General features: G+C 46.2%; 1 protein-coding gene across 1 annotated transcript in view; it reads right to left on the bottom strand.

Moving 5' to 3' along the window:
- Positions 1 to 11,934: 11,934 nt before the first annotated feature.
- The window catches only part of LOC119377023 (transcription factor RFX3-like), a 258,351-nt gene continuing 252,188 nt past the window's right edge, over positions 11,935 to 18,097 (bottom strand). Inside the window, 2 exon segments of the mRNA XM_037646658.1 lie at positions 11,935 to 12,470; positions 14,250 to 14,403. Of these exon segments, the coding sequence (XP_037502586.1) occupies positions 12,249 to 12,470; positions 14,250 to 14,403 (376 nt within the window). The 3' untranslated portion in view covers positions 11,935 to 12,248.

The following is an 18,097-nucleotide window of genomic DNA, read 5'->3' as shown; positions in this document are numbered from 1 at the left end:
GAAATAACTTTTCAATGGATTCCAAGTCACTGTGGGATTATCGGCAATGAACGGGCCGATCAAGCTGCCCGTTCAGCCCATACAGAAAGCAGTCGAATAATAATACCGCTCTCTAGACTGGACGCTGCATGGAAGCTCTGCGTGCTTGCTCGTCAATGCACCACGTCGCAATGGAACGAGCCGCACTTCAAGCATGCGCGACTATATTCCCTGGACCCAACTCTCAGCCTTCAAATTCCTCCGGCCTTCGCCGACGTGACGCTACCCTCCTGTGCAGGTTAGGTTGGGTGTCGCATTTACGCGCGCGTACGCGTGCCGCATAGGAATGGACGACACCGCATCATGTGACCACTGCGGCAGTGATGAAACATTCAACATATTCTGTGCGACTGCCCACAGTACTGTTCACAGACAGTCACTTTGCAACGCGCTCGATAAGTTGGACGACCTCACTCTGTCGGAAGAAAGAATCCTGCGCCATCGACCGGACCAAACGTCACAGAAAAAGGCTGTGCAAGCGCTACTGCGCTTTCTGCGTTCAACTGGTCTCTCAGACGGCTCTGACTGGAACGTCTTGCGTGTGTGTGCATGTGTGCGTCTTAGGGGCGAAGCTCCTTATAGCGGCACCCGTTCGTCCCTCGTAGCGTAGTATTAACCAGTCTTACGCTTTGACCTGCAAGGTGGTGCCGGTGGGAGATTTTTCCTGTGCGTTGTTGAACAATAAAAATTCGCAGCGTTAGCTAAACCGACTTCTTCTGTCTATCATTCCCATTAGCAACCATTCTTACCTCCAAGGTAGTGGTGAGATTCTCCTGTGCGTGATTAAACAATAAAATTTTGTTCAAAACGCCGTTGATTGATGAAATAACCAACAAAAGACGCCAGATGGTTTGTAAAAGCAAAACGAAAGACGCCAGATGTTTCTAAAGCAAAACGAAAAGACGCCAGATGTTCTAAGCAATGGTTTTCTAAACAATGAAAATTCACAGCGTACATGTAAATTGAAGTGCGCTGCAAGTCGTCATAACTCATCGAACCTTTAGTATAAACGCGCCCGACTCACGTCGGTGATGATGTACTGGGCAGAATTCACGGAAGATTCACGGTTTACCGATGAACCTCCGCAGCTTCGCCCACTCATCGTCATTCCGTGGATATGCTGCGATTTTTTTTTCGTTTTCATTTTATTTCACTCTCTCTGTCCTCTTTCCGACCCCTATATCCCCACCCCCGTGCAGGGTAGCAAACCGGTCATTCGCGCCAGGTTAACCTCCCTGCGTTTCCTTTTCATCAATTTCTCTCTCTCTTTATTCGCAAGAAGGACGTGGGGGGCCCTCTTGACCCTCCCAGCAGTGGTGGCTGCTCTGCACGCCCTGTTAACAAAACTGAGTGACCATGAAGGCGAGCAAGCAGCTCACCCATCGTTCTACACACCAACTTGGTCTATGGAAGGAATGTCAAACACCCTGTCTTTTTCAGACACTATTCAATCAGTCACCACAGAAGGCGCCAAAAATCAACACAAACCTCTTTACATAATTCCAGAATGACACCATACGACCAAACTACAGCTTCCACAGAGCTGCTGTCTCAGCATGAAACAGAACAGAAAGACTGCAACCAAGGGCAGTGCATGCCGTTGGGGCCAGAGCCACCTTTCCAGTGACTTGGCAACTGCCGTGTACTGCCGAGATTGGATGGAGCACAAGCTGTTCAGAAGCAGACAGTGAGACTCAGTGTTTAGTGTCAAGTCTTTCCGTTCTTTATTTCACACTTCACACACAATAACTGCAACAAAAAGCATAGTTCTCTGTACATTCACCAGAAGTTATAATAACAATGGCAATGGGATGGCTTTAGCCATGAGTGAAAAGAAAGAGAGGTAATCAAGGCTAGAAAATGAAATGAAACTGTATGTAATCAGAACTCTTACTTGTAGCAATTAAATGCAGGGGAAAAAGAAGATGCATAAAGAAACTGAACCAGTGGATTGAATGCAGAGTCTGTCTGGCATAGTTGTACGCAAGTCGTGATTTTATAGCATTATTAATAAAACATTTCCATAACTACGCTTCAGTGCCAATCCTTGGCAATGGGTAAGCGTGTGCCGTTCTTCCAAACAGGGAACAAAATGTCCATGAAAATGACAGGCAGAGATAGCTTTGACATGATGGAGCTCAAGGTTCCAGAAAATGAAGAACACATTAAATTAACCACAGTTGGGTTTTTTACTGTGCACCAACATATCCATAGATAATCAATCACCCGTACTGAGTGGCACTGTGTTGGCACACCTAGACAGATTGCTGGTGTACAAGCTAAGACAGAAATGTGATAAAAGTGTTTCACTATGTTGATAATTTTGTCACGGCGGTTAACAATGATGAGAAAAATTTTTTCTATGATGTGACGCAAATATTGGCGATTTTCGAGGAGTGTCTTGCCCTCTAGAGGTCACGCATTAGTGCCCGAGCATTATAGTCTAAAGTTTTTGGACTTGAAACTTACATTCTTGCTGAATCATACATGTCGGATGTACGATCCACATAGCGGAGAACCGTTTATTTTATTTAGGTCTGCTCATACAAAATTGATGACGAGGGTAATTGTCAGCACATGTCTTAACAATGCTCTCAAGAAGACGTGCGCACCCCATAAGTAACAGCTTCGATGTGCAGTGCTCGCCTTAAATCAGCACGGTATCCTCCAAGTGAGATTGTGACTGTGGCCGAATCAATGAGCAGAAGACAGAAAGCTACGGTCAGTCTGTGGAACGAAGGCAATCAGGTGAGTGAGCATCCTCAAAAGGTGGCCTTCATTATGCATGGCATTGCTCACAATCTCAAAAAGATTGGTGGTGGAGCTAACGTTAAGGTTGCCATGTCGGCTCCTGTAAGACTCTCAAAGTTGTGCCTCGACACATGTCCAGTGAAGAGGGAAAGAGCAAGTGTCTTGTCAAACACCCATATTTGACTGCATGGCATCCGTTTTCTTGTGGTAGGCCATGCATTGGCCAGACAGCTTGTTGCCTAAACCATCACCTATGTAAACATGCCATTAACCTAAAGGAAGAAATGATGGAAACTTGGCTGGTCATTGCCACGAGTGAGGTTGTAAGCCATTGTTTAAAGATTCCAGGACGGTGACGGCTTAGACGAGAAATTGTTGAGGCAGCCCGAATGCAGTGTACAGGTAGTAGATGCTGGCACAACCTATTTGACCACAAAGGAGCTAGCCTTCCTGGGGGGGGGGGGTGTGTGTGGGGTACTGTGCATGCTTTTGTTTAAAATTTATCATGTGTTGGTTGTGAATAAGCTATTCATTTGCCGTGTTTGTTGCGGTCTCTGATCTAAACCATAGTGCTCCCAAGAAAGCAACAAAATTCCACTAAAGAAGGCAGGGAGGCACGATCTCCCCGATGCTATTCACCGCATGCTTACAGGAGATTTTCAGGGCCCTAGATTGGAAAGAGTTAGGAAAACAAGAGCACCTTGACTTAAAAGGGTGTTGAGGAGAGCTCGTTGGTCCATTAGAATACACAGCACTTAATGAATACAAACACATGGAGGCAAGGAGCAAGAACGGCGCTGGCTGCCAACGGTTGGTTGTTAACGCACAATAAGCCAACTGTTGGCAGTCAGCGCCCGTCCTTGCTCTCACCACCATGTGTTTGTGTGTGTATTAAGCGCTTAGTAACGTGCGATTCACTGATGACATTGCTTTGATGAGTAACTCAGGGGGTGAATTGCAACTCATGATTACGGAATCAGACAAGGAAAGCAGAATGGTAGAATATGCAGAAAACTAAAGTAATGCGCAACAGTCTCGGAAGAGAACGGCGCTTTGTGATAGGTAGCGAGGCACTGGAAGTTGCAAAGGAATACTACTTAGGACAGGTAGGTAACCTCCAGAGCCAAACCATGAGACTGAAGTAGCTGGAAGAATAAGGATGGGATGGAGCACATTTGGCAAGCATTCTCGATCATGAATGGTAGTTTACCACTATCACTCAAGAGGAAGGTATAACAGCTGCATTTTACCGGTACTTACCTGCGGAGCAGAAACCTGGAGGCTTACAAAGAGGGTTCAGCTCAGACTGAAGACCATGTAGCGAGCAATGGAAAGGAAAATGATAGGTGTAACCTTAAGAGACAGGTAGAGCAGACTGGGTCAGGGAACAGATGGGTGTTAAAGGAGCACTGACGCGATTGTGAGACATCGCAAAAGGGACATTTCCCATTTCCTTGGTATGCGTGTCCACGCTGTCCACACACGGTGTCGGAGAACACATATAAATTATTTTAATTTGACTTTGAAGTTTTTGTCTCTGAGCATCTGCAAGCCAGCCCCACTGCAATGGACATTATGCCGACGAGTCAAGACTGTTCCCCCGAGTTGGCGAGTTTTGCGTCATGCATGCAGCCGAAATTGTAGAAATCACTGTCAGGGTCACTGGACGACCATTCACTCATCGTTGTTTATGTGCACCACGAGCAGATGACGGATTTGCCGCTAGTACGTCACGAGTTTCTGTATCTCCGTGACGTCACACTGCTATGAACGACACTGAAAAGCCACCCCCTCGATATCGAAACCCGAAAGTGTCTTTTTAAGGTGGCGCTAATTAAAATTATACGATGCATTCCCAGGCACCACAATAGTCGTTTTAGGTTTCTCGACACCAGTATTTTTTTGAGCAACAATCGGAAAATTTTTAAAATTCGTGTCAGTACTCCTTTAAGGACATGTCAGTTGAAATCAAGAAGAAAAAATAGGCATGGGCAGTGCATGTAGCCCATAAGCAAGATAACCGCTGTTCATTAAGAGTAACAGACAGATTGCGAGAAAGGCAAACGCGCGAGGGGGAGACGGAAAGTTAGGTGGGCAGATGAGATTAAGAAGTTTGCGGTGGCAGCAGCGAGCACAGGTCCGGGTTGATTGGCAGAACATGGGAGAGGCCTTTGCCCTGCAGTCATGATGATGATGCCATTGAAGAAGTTCTCAAAGTGAAATATACTTGCTTCTGTGTAATGCTAAGAAAGACTAGCTTACTACTTGCTGCTTCAGTGCGAAATAAACCACTTCACTGCATGGAACGTGCTTATGCCAGACAAGTCTCTGAGGTGTGCGGGCTCCCTGTGAGCGATGCCAATTCGAATCCGACTCATCCCCATATTTCCGTTCATACAAAAGCGTCACAGTGCCAGTTTTCCCTCTAGGTAACTGTATGGACAAAGTATGCTCCATCTGGTTAGTGCTTTACGGAAGCAACGGAAATGCAATTAATGTCACTGCGGTAATGCACAATAAGACCAAAACAGAAAATGTGCCAAGGATTGTTGCTATTTCCTTGAAAAGCAGGATTTCACTACATAAACAAAGAATCCGCAGGTGCAACAAAATCTCTTATAGTTAAGAGAGAGTTGTGTGCACAATTTATTATACATCATGACATTTCAAAAGAAGTTATGGTGTACAAAAAAAGTATGTTCCTGGTAAAGCATATGCAGTAAGTTGAAGCCATTTCCTTGCCTCAGTGCAATGTCCGAGAGCATAGAAATAACCAGTGTTAATGGCAACCTGAAAAAAAAGTGGCTAACAAGAACATTTTTGTCTAGATGGTTTGCAAAATACTTCCCTTCTGGCATTTCTAAGAAGAAAAAAATTTCCGCCTTTGATAATGTCATAGTTTTCTGGTGGCGATAACATTTTCAAAGCTTTTGGAAAAGCTTGCTGATGGATGCAGCATCAACGAACCATAGCCCGAAATCTATCTTGCACTCCATTGCAAAAATTGCGATGCAATGTTTCATGCAACTTGCAGGTGGTACACACCAAAAATGATGAGTACTCGAGTGGCAATGCAAACAGGAGTTGTGCGTCCACTGTGCACAGTCACTAGAGAGAAGGAAGAAAAGTGCACGCCAGTAGTGCACACACACAGTAGGCACTATGAAATATCAGGCACCAACACAACAGTTGTGGTAGCACACACCAAGTCACACATTCTCAAAGTACAAGCACAAGAGCATGTTACCCGATATATTTCTAGCATGGAGGAGACCCTGCGCATCGTATTGTACACAAAAAGAAAAGCTGGTTCTTTGTTGAAGTAGGCACATGTAATTCACGCACTAGCACTGACTAGAGTCTGTATGCATTCTTCATTGGACACGCTGTTCCTGTACGAAAACATGCCTCTCACGTATACGTCGAGGGAAAGAGATGCCTTACAAGTGTAACAAACAGCCGAGCATATTTTGCCACTCAGCCACACGTGACAGAAGTCAAAGCTACATCTGCAAGTACCTTTGCATTGAAGACACGTCTCCAATTGCACGCTTATTTGTTCATTTATTTGCAGTCAAAGACCAAGCATTGCTCAAACACCACGTCAGGGGCACATATTGATGCATCTGACTGCGTCACTAGTGTCATGAGGCAATGCTTTCACCTGTCTTACAGTAGGTAGTGCCTTGCCTGTGCTCCAATACTCCCAGCTAGGTGGACTGTGCTTACCTTAAGTCTCATTGTAATTCTCACCTAGCCAGCTACACAGACAGCTTCATGAAGACAGCATCGGAGACGAATACGATGCAGGATACCTTGCTGTCCAAACAAGATGGCAGCTGGGCGGAATTATCGGATAGCTCGGATCTCGCCAATAAGTTACAGGGGTAGCGGGGCTTGGGCTAGTTGGTATGTCATGACGAAATGTATAGCGCGAACGGGGTACTTGGACAGACAGAAAAAACGAGAAAATAAGATCAGTTGGAACTTCCAACTGATCTTATTATCCTCGTTAACTTCCTCGTTAACTTCGGGCACTAACTTCCAACTGATAATAAAATCAGTTGGAAGTTAGCGCCCGTCCTCGTTTTTTTTGTCTGTCCAAGTACCCTGTTCGCGCTATATGCCTTGTGCACCACCTATAGAGGCGCCACTGATAGCCACCTAGCGGGCGCCGCCGACAGTACGTGCGGGAAGCCGAGCAGACGACAGCGCTCTGCACAGCTTTGCTGTGAGGAGATGAATGAAGTTCGCTGCTATTTCCCCTTCGTGCGGGTGCCAGACAAATAATTCTGCACTGGCAGCTGCAGGAAAGGTGCGGGCCTCTACGAAAGTGGACTTGTGCATGATGTTTGTCACGAACGAGCGCTTACCTAAGCGCACGTCGCCGATTTCGAACCACGGCATGAAAGCCTGGCGCCGACGGTTCGTGCACGACAGAGCGCGTGCATCGAAAAAACAAGTATAAAAAGGCACCGGGAGCGCGCCCGCGCGCCTCTTACCCTCTCCGCAGAGGCGCCACCGACACAGCCAACGAATGCGAAAGATCGGGATATTCGAGAAAGCAAAGCCGAGCGGCGCCGTCTGATTCCGCAGACGAATCGGTGAGAGGATCTCGCCCTTTCTCTAGCTTTCGCAGTGCTACGCACAGAATCATACGCACTTTCCCGCCCAACCCAGCGCGAGCCAATACAGGCAATGCAAGCGCAGCAAGCGCGCGGGGCCATAGTCAGTCAGTGAGGAGTTAGTCGGCGAAGAAGTTATGTTGTTCTAGTGATAGCATCGTTCGCTCGACCGCAGAAGACGTGTTGTTTGATGATCTAGTGCTGTGAGTTAAGTATCAAGAGATGACAGTGACAAGTTTTGAAGAGGGTCGCTGAGAAGACGTGATGACCGACTGCGGAGGAGAAACGAACGTCCGCGTGGAGTGAATCGTCATGCCGGTGAATATCAAAGGTGCGTCGCGCAGACCAGCGTAACAAGATCCAGCTATGAGGTGCAGCTCGTGGTGAACATCCGCTTTGTTTTGTTTACAAAGTGACGTCTCAATCACTCCTTGTTCTTTCTGAAGTCAACCATTGCTGCATTTCTGTTTCTGTAAATAAAAATATAGAACTTAGCTTGTAATAGCGCGGTACATGTACCGCGCTAGTACAAGCTAAGTTCATGGATGACCAACTCGCCCGAACTACGACACTTCAAATATAGAACGTTTGAGCGAAGTGCCCTGCACGGCGGTCGAACCGAACCAACGCATGCTCAGCTGATAACTTTGGTCGTCTACCAGTGTCAACATGATCGAGTGCATCCAGCGAGCACCGATATGGCAGAACGAAAGCATTAACAAGAAGCGACGTGTTAACCCGCACAATGACAAAGCGGCTCGTCTTTGCCAACGAACATTGCGATCCATTGCTTCCATCGCTCTTGCTCAGGAGGCCTTGCGGTAATGAGTAAAACCGTGTTCCGGGCGCGTTTTTGTAGGTGTTTCAGCACTCCACTCCACACAATTGTTATTCGACATCCCTTGAAGTTGCGGCCACCACACATACCGAACGTTGCTTATTTCACTACGGAAACGTGAACAACGCGGAAACACACGTACAACGACGTAGGAAACCACGGCGGCCGTCTGCTTGCTTTCCCGAGAGCAATGATTGAGTTCGCCGCCTATGGTGCTTCCGTCGGCGCCAATAAGGTCGTCTGCCCACATGTAGGCGCTTCTTTACACACTTAATGTAGGCTACACGAAAGTTTTTCATAAATTTGAACAAGAAAGAGGTTAAGAAATGACAATTCAGTTTTTTTCCTTGTCGATACGAGGTAGTGCCACGACAGGAGCTTGATGCTGTCTCTTCTAAGCTGTCAGCGTAGACTGTCTACAATCCCAAATTGAAACATAGCCCTAGATGAAACGCTCGATGCCACGTACATAGCACAGCACATCACACCCCTGTGGGCACTATGAAAAAAAAAAACAAACATGCCACACAGAATAGTTCTGGTTGCACTGTTGTCTGTCGGTTCCTTTGATTTATCTTACAGGGGTGCACGAAAGGAAGCTAGCTTAACCTAGAGTCATTCTCATTAGTAAGTCATAAAGGAGCGAAAATTGGCTGCAACTTTGCAAGTTCAGCTACAGCTACGACAGCATGGCCACCAGGATAAGTAACAAATAAAATAAATCACAGAGACCACCTCTTCTGGTCAGCTCTGCCATTCACGCAAGTCCAGCTGGAGCTTGATTTCCTCATTCTTCTGCCATGAGAATTCCCAGCTTTTGCAAGCTAGTTGGTAGCACTAGCAGTAAAGAAATGCCAGACTATGTTCTCAATACACCGCACTGCTCACATCAGCTGCTGTGCACTATTGGATGGCGAGACGACACCTAAACTTATCCCCAAGACAGGCCTCGCTTTTGACATCCTAGAAAGCAGGTGCAATGTGACAGTGGAAACAAACGACACCGGGTGCAAGTCAGGACTTTACTACATAATGCACTAATGATGTTGCTGGAACAATCATTCCCGCACTAGCGACTGCACATGTGGAATGAGCGTGGCTCATGGGGGCATCAATCGTCATTCCCTGCATCCATGTTTGCGAAGGTGCCGGCTCAGCCTGTGCCCGATGTTGTCCGAGATAGGTGGTGAAAAGATACATGTAAGCCTTTACAAGGTCCAGTGGTCAGACCCTTTTTCCAAACTGTGTCTGCCTGTGATATCATCCCCATTCGGCCGTACCACGAAGCCATGATAGTGAGGAATCAATGTCACAATAATGGCAAAGAAACATGACACATCAATTAATCCTCAGAACAACATACCCAGGTTAGTAATAAAAATGATACGCCATGAAAAAGAAAAGTTATAAGTAGAAGTGGTTCAGGCGTGAACACTGAGAATGCCTGGTCCGTGATGAAGACTGAGACAAACATCACGAATTCCGTGCTTTATACAAATGTGTACCACATCTTGGAGAGCTTTCAGGAAAGAAAGGCTGCAAACAATGCATATACCATGCCTCAGCCCCTAAACAAACTGTGAAATATTTTATCATTTTGTAAAAAAGGAATACTAGCATACCTCTGAAAAAGTAATCAGCAGTTTGTTTGTGCAAAACAAAACACCTATCCTAGCGTAACATTTAGCACTACGTGGAGCAGTTTTGGTGGTTACAAATCACCCAGTCTTATCACAGATACAGGCTTTCTTTCTCTGTCACACACGCCTTTAAAGTACTGCAATTTAATGTTGATTTGCATCTCATAACCCAGCAGACGGCTAGCCCATCACTGCAACGTAAGTTGATCCCTAAGTATGCAAAAAACTTTCTTTGACGCCATCACATGTGCTCAAATCCACTATAGATGAAGGTTTGTAGCTAAGACTCAAAAGGTACCTCATTACCAGTTGCAACAGGTGGCCAGATCAGGGCCTATGAAGAGCACTATATTACTGCGAGAATCTCAACTGAAAAACTTAAATGTTACCGAAGGAGACAGCAGCGAGCGGTCAATCAAAAGCCACACTGGCATGTTGCAGAGCAGAAGTGCAGTGCTGCACTGCTCATAGCGTAAAACCTTTTCAACACTTTCCAGTCACAGCTCGCACAATGCAATTGAGCTCAATAGCACATTTCCTTTTTTACATCTGTGCTTTCCTGCCTAGCCAAGAACTGCAGGCAGCTGTTCCACTGTTACTGGAGTTAGCTATAAGGTGCGTAGAAGTGGGGAGCCTTTTCGTTAGCACACAGGGATGAAGCGAATGAAGCTAGAGAAATTCATCCATTTTGCAAAACCTCTATTCTTCAGTCAAAATGAAAGGCAAACTGAAGCGATGGTCCTCAGCTCGTCCACCTTGCTTCGAATTTTCCCCTTTGTGCTCCACTGTTTCATGACTGCGTGGTGCTGACGTATTTTTACATACGTCTGTCAGAACATTGTAATGGCCAATCAAACACGTATGACAAAAGCAATTAACGATGCCTATGAAAGGACAGCACTCAAGGCACACGACATCTGAGGCGCTTCCTTTCGCTCCACCTTCAGATAAACATGGTGAACACAGAGGCCGACTTAATGTTCAAAACAAAACACACTTTCGGCACCACAACAAAAACACCTGCCATTTCAAGCTGCATTGTGCGATAAAAGAAATATGGCAACTGTCAGTTGGCAAATAACACACAAGTCACTTTAAAAATGCTTTAAGTGGCACTGTCTCCAAGATGGGCCACAATAAAGACTTCCAACATAGTAAACACACTGGGTGCAATGTATATGCTGCAAGTTCAAGGCCACAGGCTCTCATCTGTACCTTTGCAGGCAATCTGTGCAATGGCCGAAGGTAGGGCATGACTAGGATGCAATTGACACCTCTAAGCGGAAGGCCAGCTCTGCTCTTACACAGACATTCGAGGTGACACTGCCATAATTACTTTGAACACCACTGTCCTTATGGCCTCATTAGGAATGACTGAAAGAGAACAAAGCACACCTCTGCCACCAGCAGAAGAGAAAAGCTGCGACTACACCGTCAATTTCAAGGGCAAAGAGAAATGCAGTATTTACAAGTGTTGTGCCCACCGGCATGCTCTGTACAAAACCATTGATATGATCCAGACTGTATCAAAATTATTCAGAGCCACACAATGGGCTCTGTCCTACGTTCTCAAAGTAGCGGATGGAACAAACTTGAGAGTGAAAGGAAGGCCCTTCCTTGTGTCTTTCCTTCATGCAACCTCTCACCTTCAGGTATGCACAAAAACTAGGCCAACAACGAGTTCAAGCGATGGAAAAAACTCTCCCACGGGAAGGGGAGCACATGCAAGGCCAGGGCATGACTGAAAGGCAATGGAAGCTAGCTGTCACGATGGAGGCACAGCCTTCTTGCTCGTCACACGAGCTTGCGGCGCTGCAATAAGTGCTTCTTCCACAGAACAACTACTCATCCATTTGTCTTGGAGCAAAAAGCAGAACAAGATCACTGCGTGAAGGCATAACAGACTGTACGTCACACCTGTCTTGATCTTAGAAGGGCTCACCTGAAAACCCAGGAAAGAAGAAGCCAACGCCAATGTTTGGCTCTCTAGTGACTTGCTCTGTCAAAAATGTTCACAATAGTTCCACCCCATATCAGACAACCTCGGGCAGAAAGGCAGCTCAGAGTCTTTCCTTGCCAACTGTTCATGCAGCCAGTTTCTGGCCTCAGCTTGCAGTCACACTGAACCGACCTGCGAATCAGGCAGCAAACGATGGCGTGGAACTTGCTCTCTCAAGAATGACAGCGACACAACTATCTTAATTCATCACCTCCTTCAGGCGATAAAAACAGGAGTCTTTTTTTTTTTTTTCACCAGTAAGAAAATTAGGACATGAAATTTGACAAGGCGTGCTTCCTCCAGAAGCCACGTGATTGAGGCCACAGCGGTTCCTAGCTGGCGACACCTTCCACTGACTAGACACTCTTGAGCTTCTTGGCTGGAGAGCTTTCGTTTTCCACCATTGGTGCCTGACTCACGATGGTGGCTGGCCAGCCATTGGCCAGAACCATGCTGTACCCGGCCGAGGTTGGACGTGTCGAGCTGGTCGAAGACGAGGATGGCGACGAGCCATTTTCAACAACCACGTCACAGCTCAGTGCACTGTAGGAGGCTCCCTTGGCTCCCATGCCCAGGAACTGCAAGCACAACCAGTGTTTTGCTCAGCAACAAATGCGGCCTTGCCCTTCCTTCAGACAAGCCAGCTCAACGCTCTGGTTACATTCTTTTTTTCATGATAAAAAAACCACATGCACTAGTGAGCTGAAGATTCTTATCAGAAGGGTTGTCGGAGATTAAGCCGTACTGGTGCATTTTCCGCCTGCCACCCTTTGTGCATTTCGGGTGCTTATCCGTAAAGACATTGCCGCACCGGCTGCACTGTGCCGTTAGCGCCGTGACAGTGGCTCTTCCGATTTTTGACATGCTACATCCCACCACACTCTGGCATTTCGGCAAAGCTGCCTTTCGGACTCTGCTACGTGCACAAACGGATCGACTCACGAAAGCACTGGTTCGAACCTACGAGATAATAGATGCGGCAGAGGTGGGCCTTTAATTAATGCCGTTTCGGACCTGAAATTTGGGCAGGAAGTATGAAAAATCGTACGCCGAAGATTTTCAGCGTCCGAAAGTTCAGACATTCTGATACATTGATGTCTATGGGGCAAATTAGGAACTCCGGACTCGAAGGAAGCACGCCCTTGTCCACCAAATCAGTTGGGCCTCCGCAGAAATTGAAGGAGATGTTGAGGAAATAGAGTCTTTTCCTTCCACGTGTAAAGTCTTGTCGACCACTTTGGTTACACTAGATCATGTAAATAAATACGATTCGGCCTCTGCATTGCCTCATTCTTGATAAGACAACAAGGAAACACCACATCTCCAGTGCTTCACCAACCTAGCCAAAAGAAACGCTTTCATGTTGCTATCTCATAAGAATATGCTTAGGGATCCTCTGCAACCTTTTTTCTGTAATTTTGCTTTGAAGTATTCGAAAAATATTCGATTCAATTTGCACTCAAGCTTCAATATTTGAATTCGCTCCACACCCAAAATTTTGCTATTCGCACAGCTCTAGTAATTTACTAATATGGGAAAAATCACTGCTCTCTTTGTGTCCCTTTAACTCTGCCACTTTGTGCAAAGATCATGTGATTCCCTCTGACAAAAAGGAGTGTTCCACACTCGTCGCCTTGGCTACGAGTGGCGACAGAAATAGCCGACGAAGTGGGCAGGAATGCGTGCATTCTGATTAGGCTGCAGTGTCGGCTTCTTCTGCTGCTGCTGTTATTACGTTGTGTCGCTCCATCGTTATAGGGTGCAGTCTGTGCCGAAAATACGAAAACTCAGAGTGCAAGCAATGCACGCTATACTCTAAAATTGGCCAGCAAAGTCATTGACGGAACGCGACATCTTCTACGCATCGGTGATTGACCCTTCCAACGTTATCATTGGTGCTTGGGTAAGCTCCCGAATACACTTGACTACTCATGTCCTGTGTGTAATCACAGAACAATCTGAAACAATCGTGAAGCGTTACAAACACTGCGGCGTGGCCTGTGCTGAGCGGTGCTAACAGTTTTTATGGCTGAAACCCGCATAGATCAGAAATATCACATGCTACTAGTGCATCAATGACAAGGCAAGACAGTACAGTGCCGTGTGCTTTTGATGGTCTGGCTTCTAGTGCTTGGTTGAAATACTATGTGGGTGCTGTCCTGGACATTTCTAAAAGTTATTCACTGTCAATTGAACACACAGTATGCTGATAAAATCCAGGCAACAAAAGCTGCAGAAAGGAGCAACCACAAGGAGACTGCACAGCGTGAAACATGTTAACTGTACAACCGAACCAAATGATGAGCAGCCAGTGGTGTCTGAAAAAGCAAAAAAAAAAAACAGGGAAGCAGGCCCACCTCTCCCATGACGGCAATGGGTGTCTTTCCCGTGGCCTTGGACACTCGGTGCTCCACCAGGTAGAACATGTACTCGTCGTACAGGAGGCGGATCAGGTGGAACGACCCAAAGCTGGCCGCACTCCGCAACGTCAGGTCACGGATTACCATCGAGCTGCAAGGGGCAAAACCATGGCACAACCAGTTGGCATGGACAGACTGAACAGAAAGAACTGATACAGTCGAACCCACTTGTAACGATACTGGTTTTAACAATATATTGGTTATAACAATGAGAAGCTTCTGCACTGTGCACTTTGGTATGTTTCTATGGTGAGATAACCTGCTTACAGCAATGCCTGCATGCCGCATTACTGGTTATAACAATAAATTCTTGCTGTTGGGTATCAGTGCCAAAAGGTAATGGAATGCAAAATCCTTGAAAAGAAAGAAGCAAACGAGAAATTCAAGCTGCTGAACCCCCGCCAACAACCCCAACATCCTCCAGTGCACCTTCGGATTCACAGTATGCTTCGGCACATAGCGTCAATGAGAACTAACAGACAGTAATGCCAAAGAAAGTATAGGAGATGTTATTCGTTGCAATTAGGATAAAGTGTGAAGAAAGTAAAGTGGACAAAAAGATAACTTGCCGCTGGCAGGAACCGAACCTGTGACCTTCGAATAACACGTCCGATGCTCTACCACTGAGCTACGGCGGCGGTCATCCTCCCGTCCACTTTATGGGGTATATATGTGCATTTAAACCTAGGGTGTTAGTCAGCGCCAGTCGCAGCCAAGGCCAGTTGCAGCCATAACTTGCCGTCGGTCACTGCCGGCGGCAAGTTATCTTTTCGTCCACTTTACTTTGTTCACACTTTATCCTAATTACAACGAATAGCATCCCCTATACTTTCTTTGGCATTACTGTCTGTTAGTTCTCATTAATATTGTGTCTAACTAAGAAATGAGCCCTTAAAAAGCCATCATCTTCCCTTCAGCACATAGCGTTGTGGCATTGCAGCAAAGCTGACTTTTGAAATCTGCTATGGTGCAGAAGCAGCGATGGCTTCTGTTAATGCGCTTTCGGACATGCAATTTGAGTAAAAAGATGAGACTTGGAAGAGTTTCTGCATGCGAAACTTCAGACATTGTCATACATTGGCCCTATGGCGCTTGCGGCGGTCCCGTGAAAGCACGTGAACTTTCAAGCGTGTCTGAAAAATCAGCAGCTTTGTCGTCCTTGTCACTGACGTCTGTTGGTATATCCAATCCATGTTAAAGTATTCTCACAACAGCCCTCTATTTTGTTTTTTACGTGCAACCCGTTTATAACAATTATCGCTTATAACAATGAAATTTTCGTCTAACTATTGTTACAAGTGGGTTTGACTGTATTGATCACATGCAGCAGCAGAAAAATCTACTTTGTCATGCTGCTTTCCTCCCAGAAAGAATGTCCTGTTGAAGAGGCTAAAGGAAACAAGAAATGTACTGGTGAAGGAACTATAGCACTCAACCCAGACGTGAGAAAAAGTTCAGGTCTCGATAAAATACTGAGTGCATTTCTAAAATGTTACTGTGACTGAGTTTCTAACTTTTTAGTGGAAATATTCACTGCTTCTTTCAAAACGAGTGCCTTACTAAATGGCTAGCTCTCACCTTCAAAGGCGGAGGCAAGGTAAGTAACTGCCATCCCATCTCCATGACATCCTTGAACGTGTCACTTATTTGTTTTCATACTCTCGGGCTACAGTGCTTAACAATGTGTCATTAATTGCAAACTGAAGGTGGCATGTTCTTCGATTGCAGCAATGGAGGCAGGAAGGTGGTTCCAGCCACTGCTTGTTTGCGGCAGAGAAGAAGCATAACCAGTGTTACTGCGGCATGATGGAACTGCAGCCTTAAGGTTATGGTCGCACCGTGGAGATACGCAACCTGGGGGAACGAAAATATAGTTTTTAAGTGTCGAGTTAGTGTAAAAAAATTTTTGAAAGAGGTTTCAATGAAACTACTTATGGCTTGACTTAAGTGTTGGTAGACTTGAAGTAGCTTTAATTGAAGCCAGTGTTTCTTCAAACACTAACAAACATGTGGTCTAGCATGCTGAAGACATTTTATTTTGCCTTGAGCAACATGGCTCCTGCAGGTGCTTGTCAGCCATTGCGCTACTCGCAGAGAGAATTCAGTATTTCACAGACGCCCAGATAGAGAACATTTGTGTTATTGCTCCAGATTCATCAATATCTTTTGATAAAGACACCATGTAAAGCCTACAAAAGAAAACCTAGAATGTATAGACCGTTTTCACAGAGAGGAGGAGCGTAGCCTCGAACCGGTGTATTTTCACCGCTTTTCCTCTCTCCACCTCGGCCGACCGCTGCCGGGTGTGTGCGGATTCCGAGTTTGCATTGCGTGGTGCGTGAGAGGTCAGCGTGTTCCATTTTCGAGCGCTGAAGCAATTGTGCTGCTGCAAATCGAAATCGGACGAGAACAAGTCGACAAGCTACCACTGCACTGTGTTTGGCTGCGGAACAGCATGGAAGCCTGAAAGACTGGCAGCCGAGGCATGCGAAGTGCACAATGCTTTTAAATGACTTCGCTTTCTCAGGTCACACTCCTTCTTCTGCTGCAAATAGTATATGTGGTGTCTTCACTTATGGCCACATTTTCAAGTCATCACACCAGCTTGTGATTGTGCTTGGGTGCTGCTACACTTTATCATCTGCACCAAAGAGAACCAATGTCAAGGCTGACGATTAATACACAAAATGTTTGGCCAAGAGTTGTTCTCTCATACATCAACCTCTCTGATTTCTATGCTACAGCACGTGATTTACAATGCCTGCGGTTAGAAAATGTTCCATCTTTGTGCCTGCAATTTCGAGGTTATCGAATTAGCACTTTCCAATCTACATGACAGAAAGGCCTGCATGACATGTGCTTTGGCGCAGGTGCGCGTCTCTAACGTTTCGTCGAGAGCACGTTCTTTCTCGACTTGACAATTTTGTGACAATAACTAAGGTAGCATTATGACAACCGCACGTTTTGTTTGTTTTTTTCGCGCGGCAACCTGGGTGTCGTGAATAATCGGCCCACGTTCGTTAAAGCCAGGTCGTTACTTGGACACATGCGCTCGTCGTAATGCTTCTCAAATACTCGCCAGAAAACAAACTGACAATAATGTTACCAAAAGCGGGCGCCCTTTCGGCGTATCGCTAGTGGCGGCGGCTCGTGCCGAAGCGAACTTACGCCATGTCATGCTTCCAGACGTGCAACAGGCTTATTTTCATTTTATCATAGTGTTGTTTCTACGCCGAATTTTGAGCTCACCCGTCGTACATCTATTTCTTATCCTGTGCAACGATTAGAGGCCACAAGCTTTTAACTACGACGGCGACACGAATGAACACAGGCATCGGTGTTTGTGCCCCGCCGTTCCATGAACATTGTATTGCGACGCGCTAAGCGGAACCAAATGGTCTGTTAGGGATTAGAGTTACGTTTAACTTGCATAATCGCGGCACGGAAACCTGCGAGTCATCTTAAACTCTAGTGCGCGCACCTAGCGCGCAGCCGGACAATGGCCTACGTGTTCGCTCGTCTCCATTTACGTTTCTCCGATTACTTCGAGTTGTCCTAAATGTTAACGCTCTCTTATAGCGCATATTCCAAGAACCACACCGAGGTCAGCTATGCCAAAGCATACAAAGCAATTGCCAATTTACTGATGCTGCTTAAGAACTGCATTGGCATTCTACTCATCGTCGGTGCTGCTGCGGGAACGTCTTGTGGGCCGCCGCTGCTTGCTGTTTCAGCCATTTTGAAGCTGACAGCTAAGCGATTATTTACCAGAGCCTTTAAACTCG

The sequence above is a fragment of the Rhipicephalus sanguineus genome, unplaced genomic scaffold (genome assembly GCF_013339695.2).
Source record: "Rhipicephalus sanguineus isolate Rsan-2018 unplaced genomic scaffold, BIME_Rsan_1.4 Seq320, whole genome shotgun sequence".
Classification (NCBI taxonomy): Eukaryota; Metazoa; Arthropoda; class Arachnida; order Ixodida; family Ixodidae; genus Rhipicephalus; species Rhipicephalus sanguineus.
The sequence above is the reverse complement of the archived record's forward strand: the minus strand, read 5'-3'. Positions and strand labels throughout refer to the sequence as shown.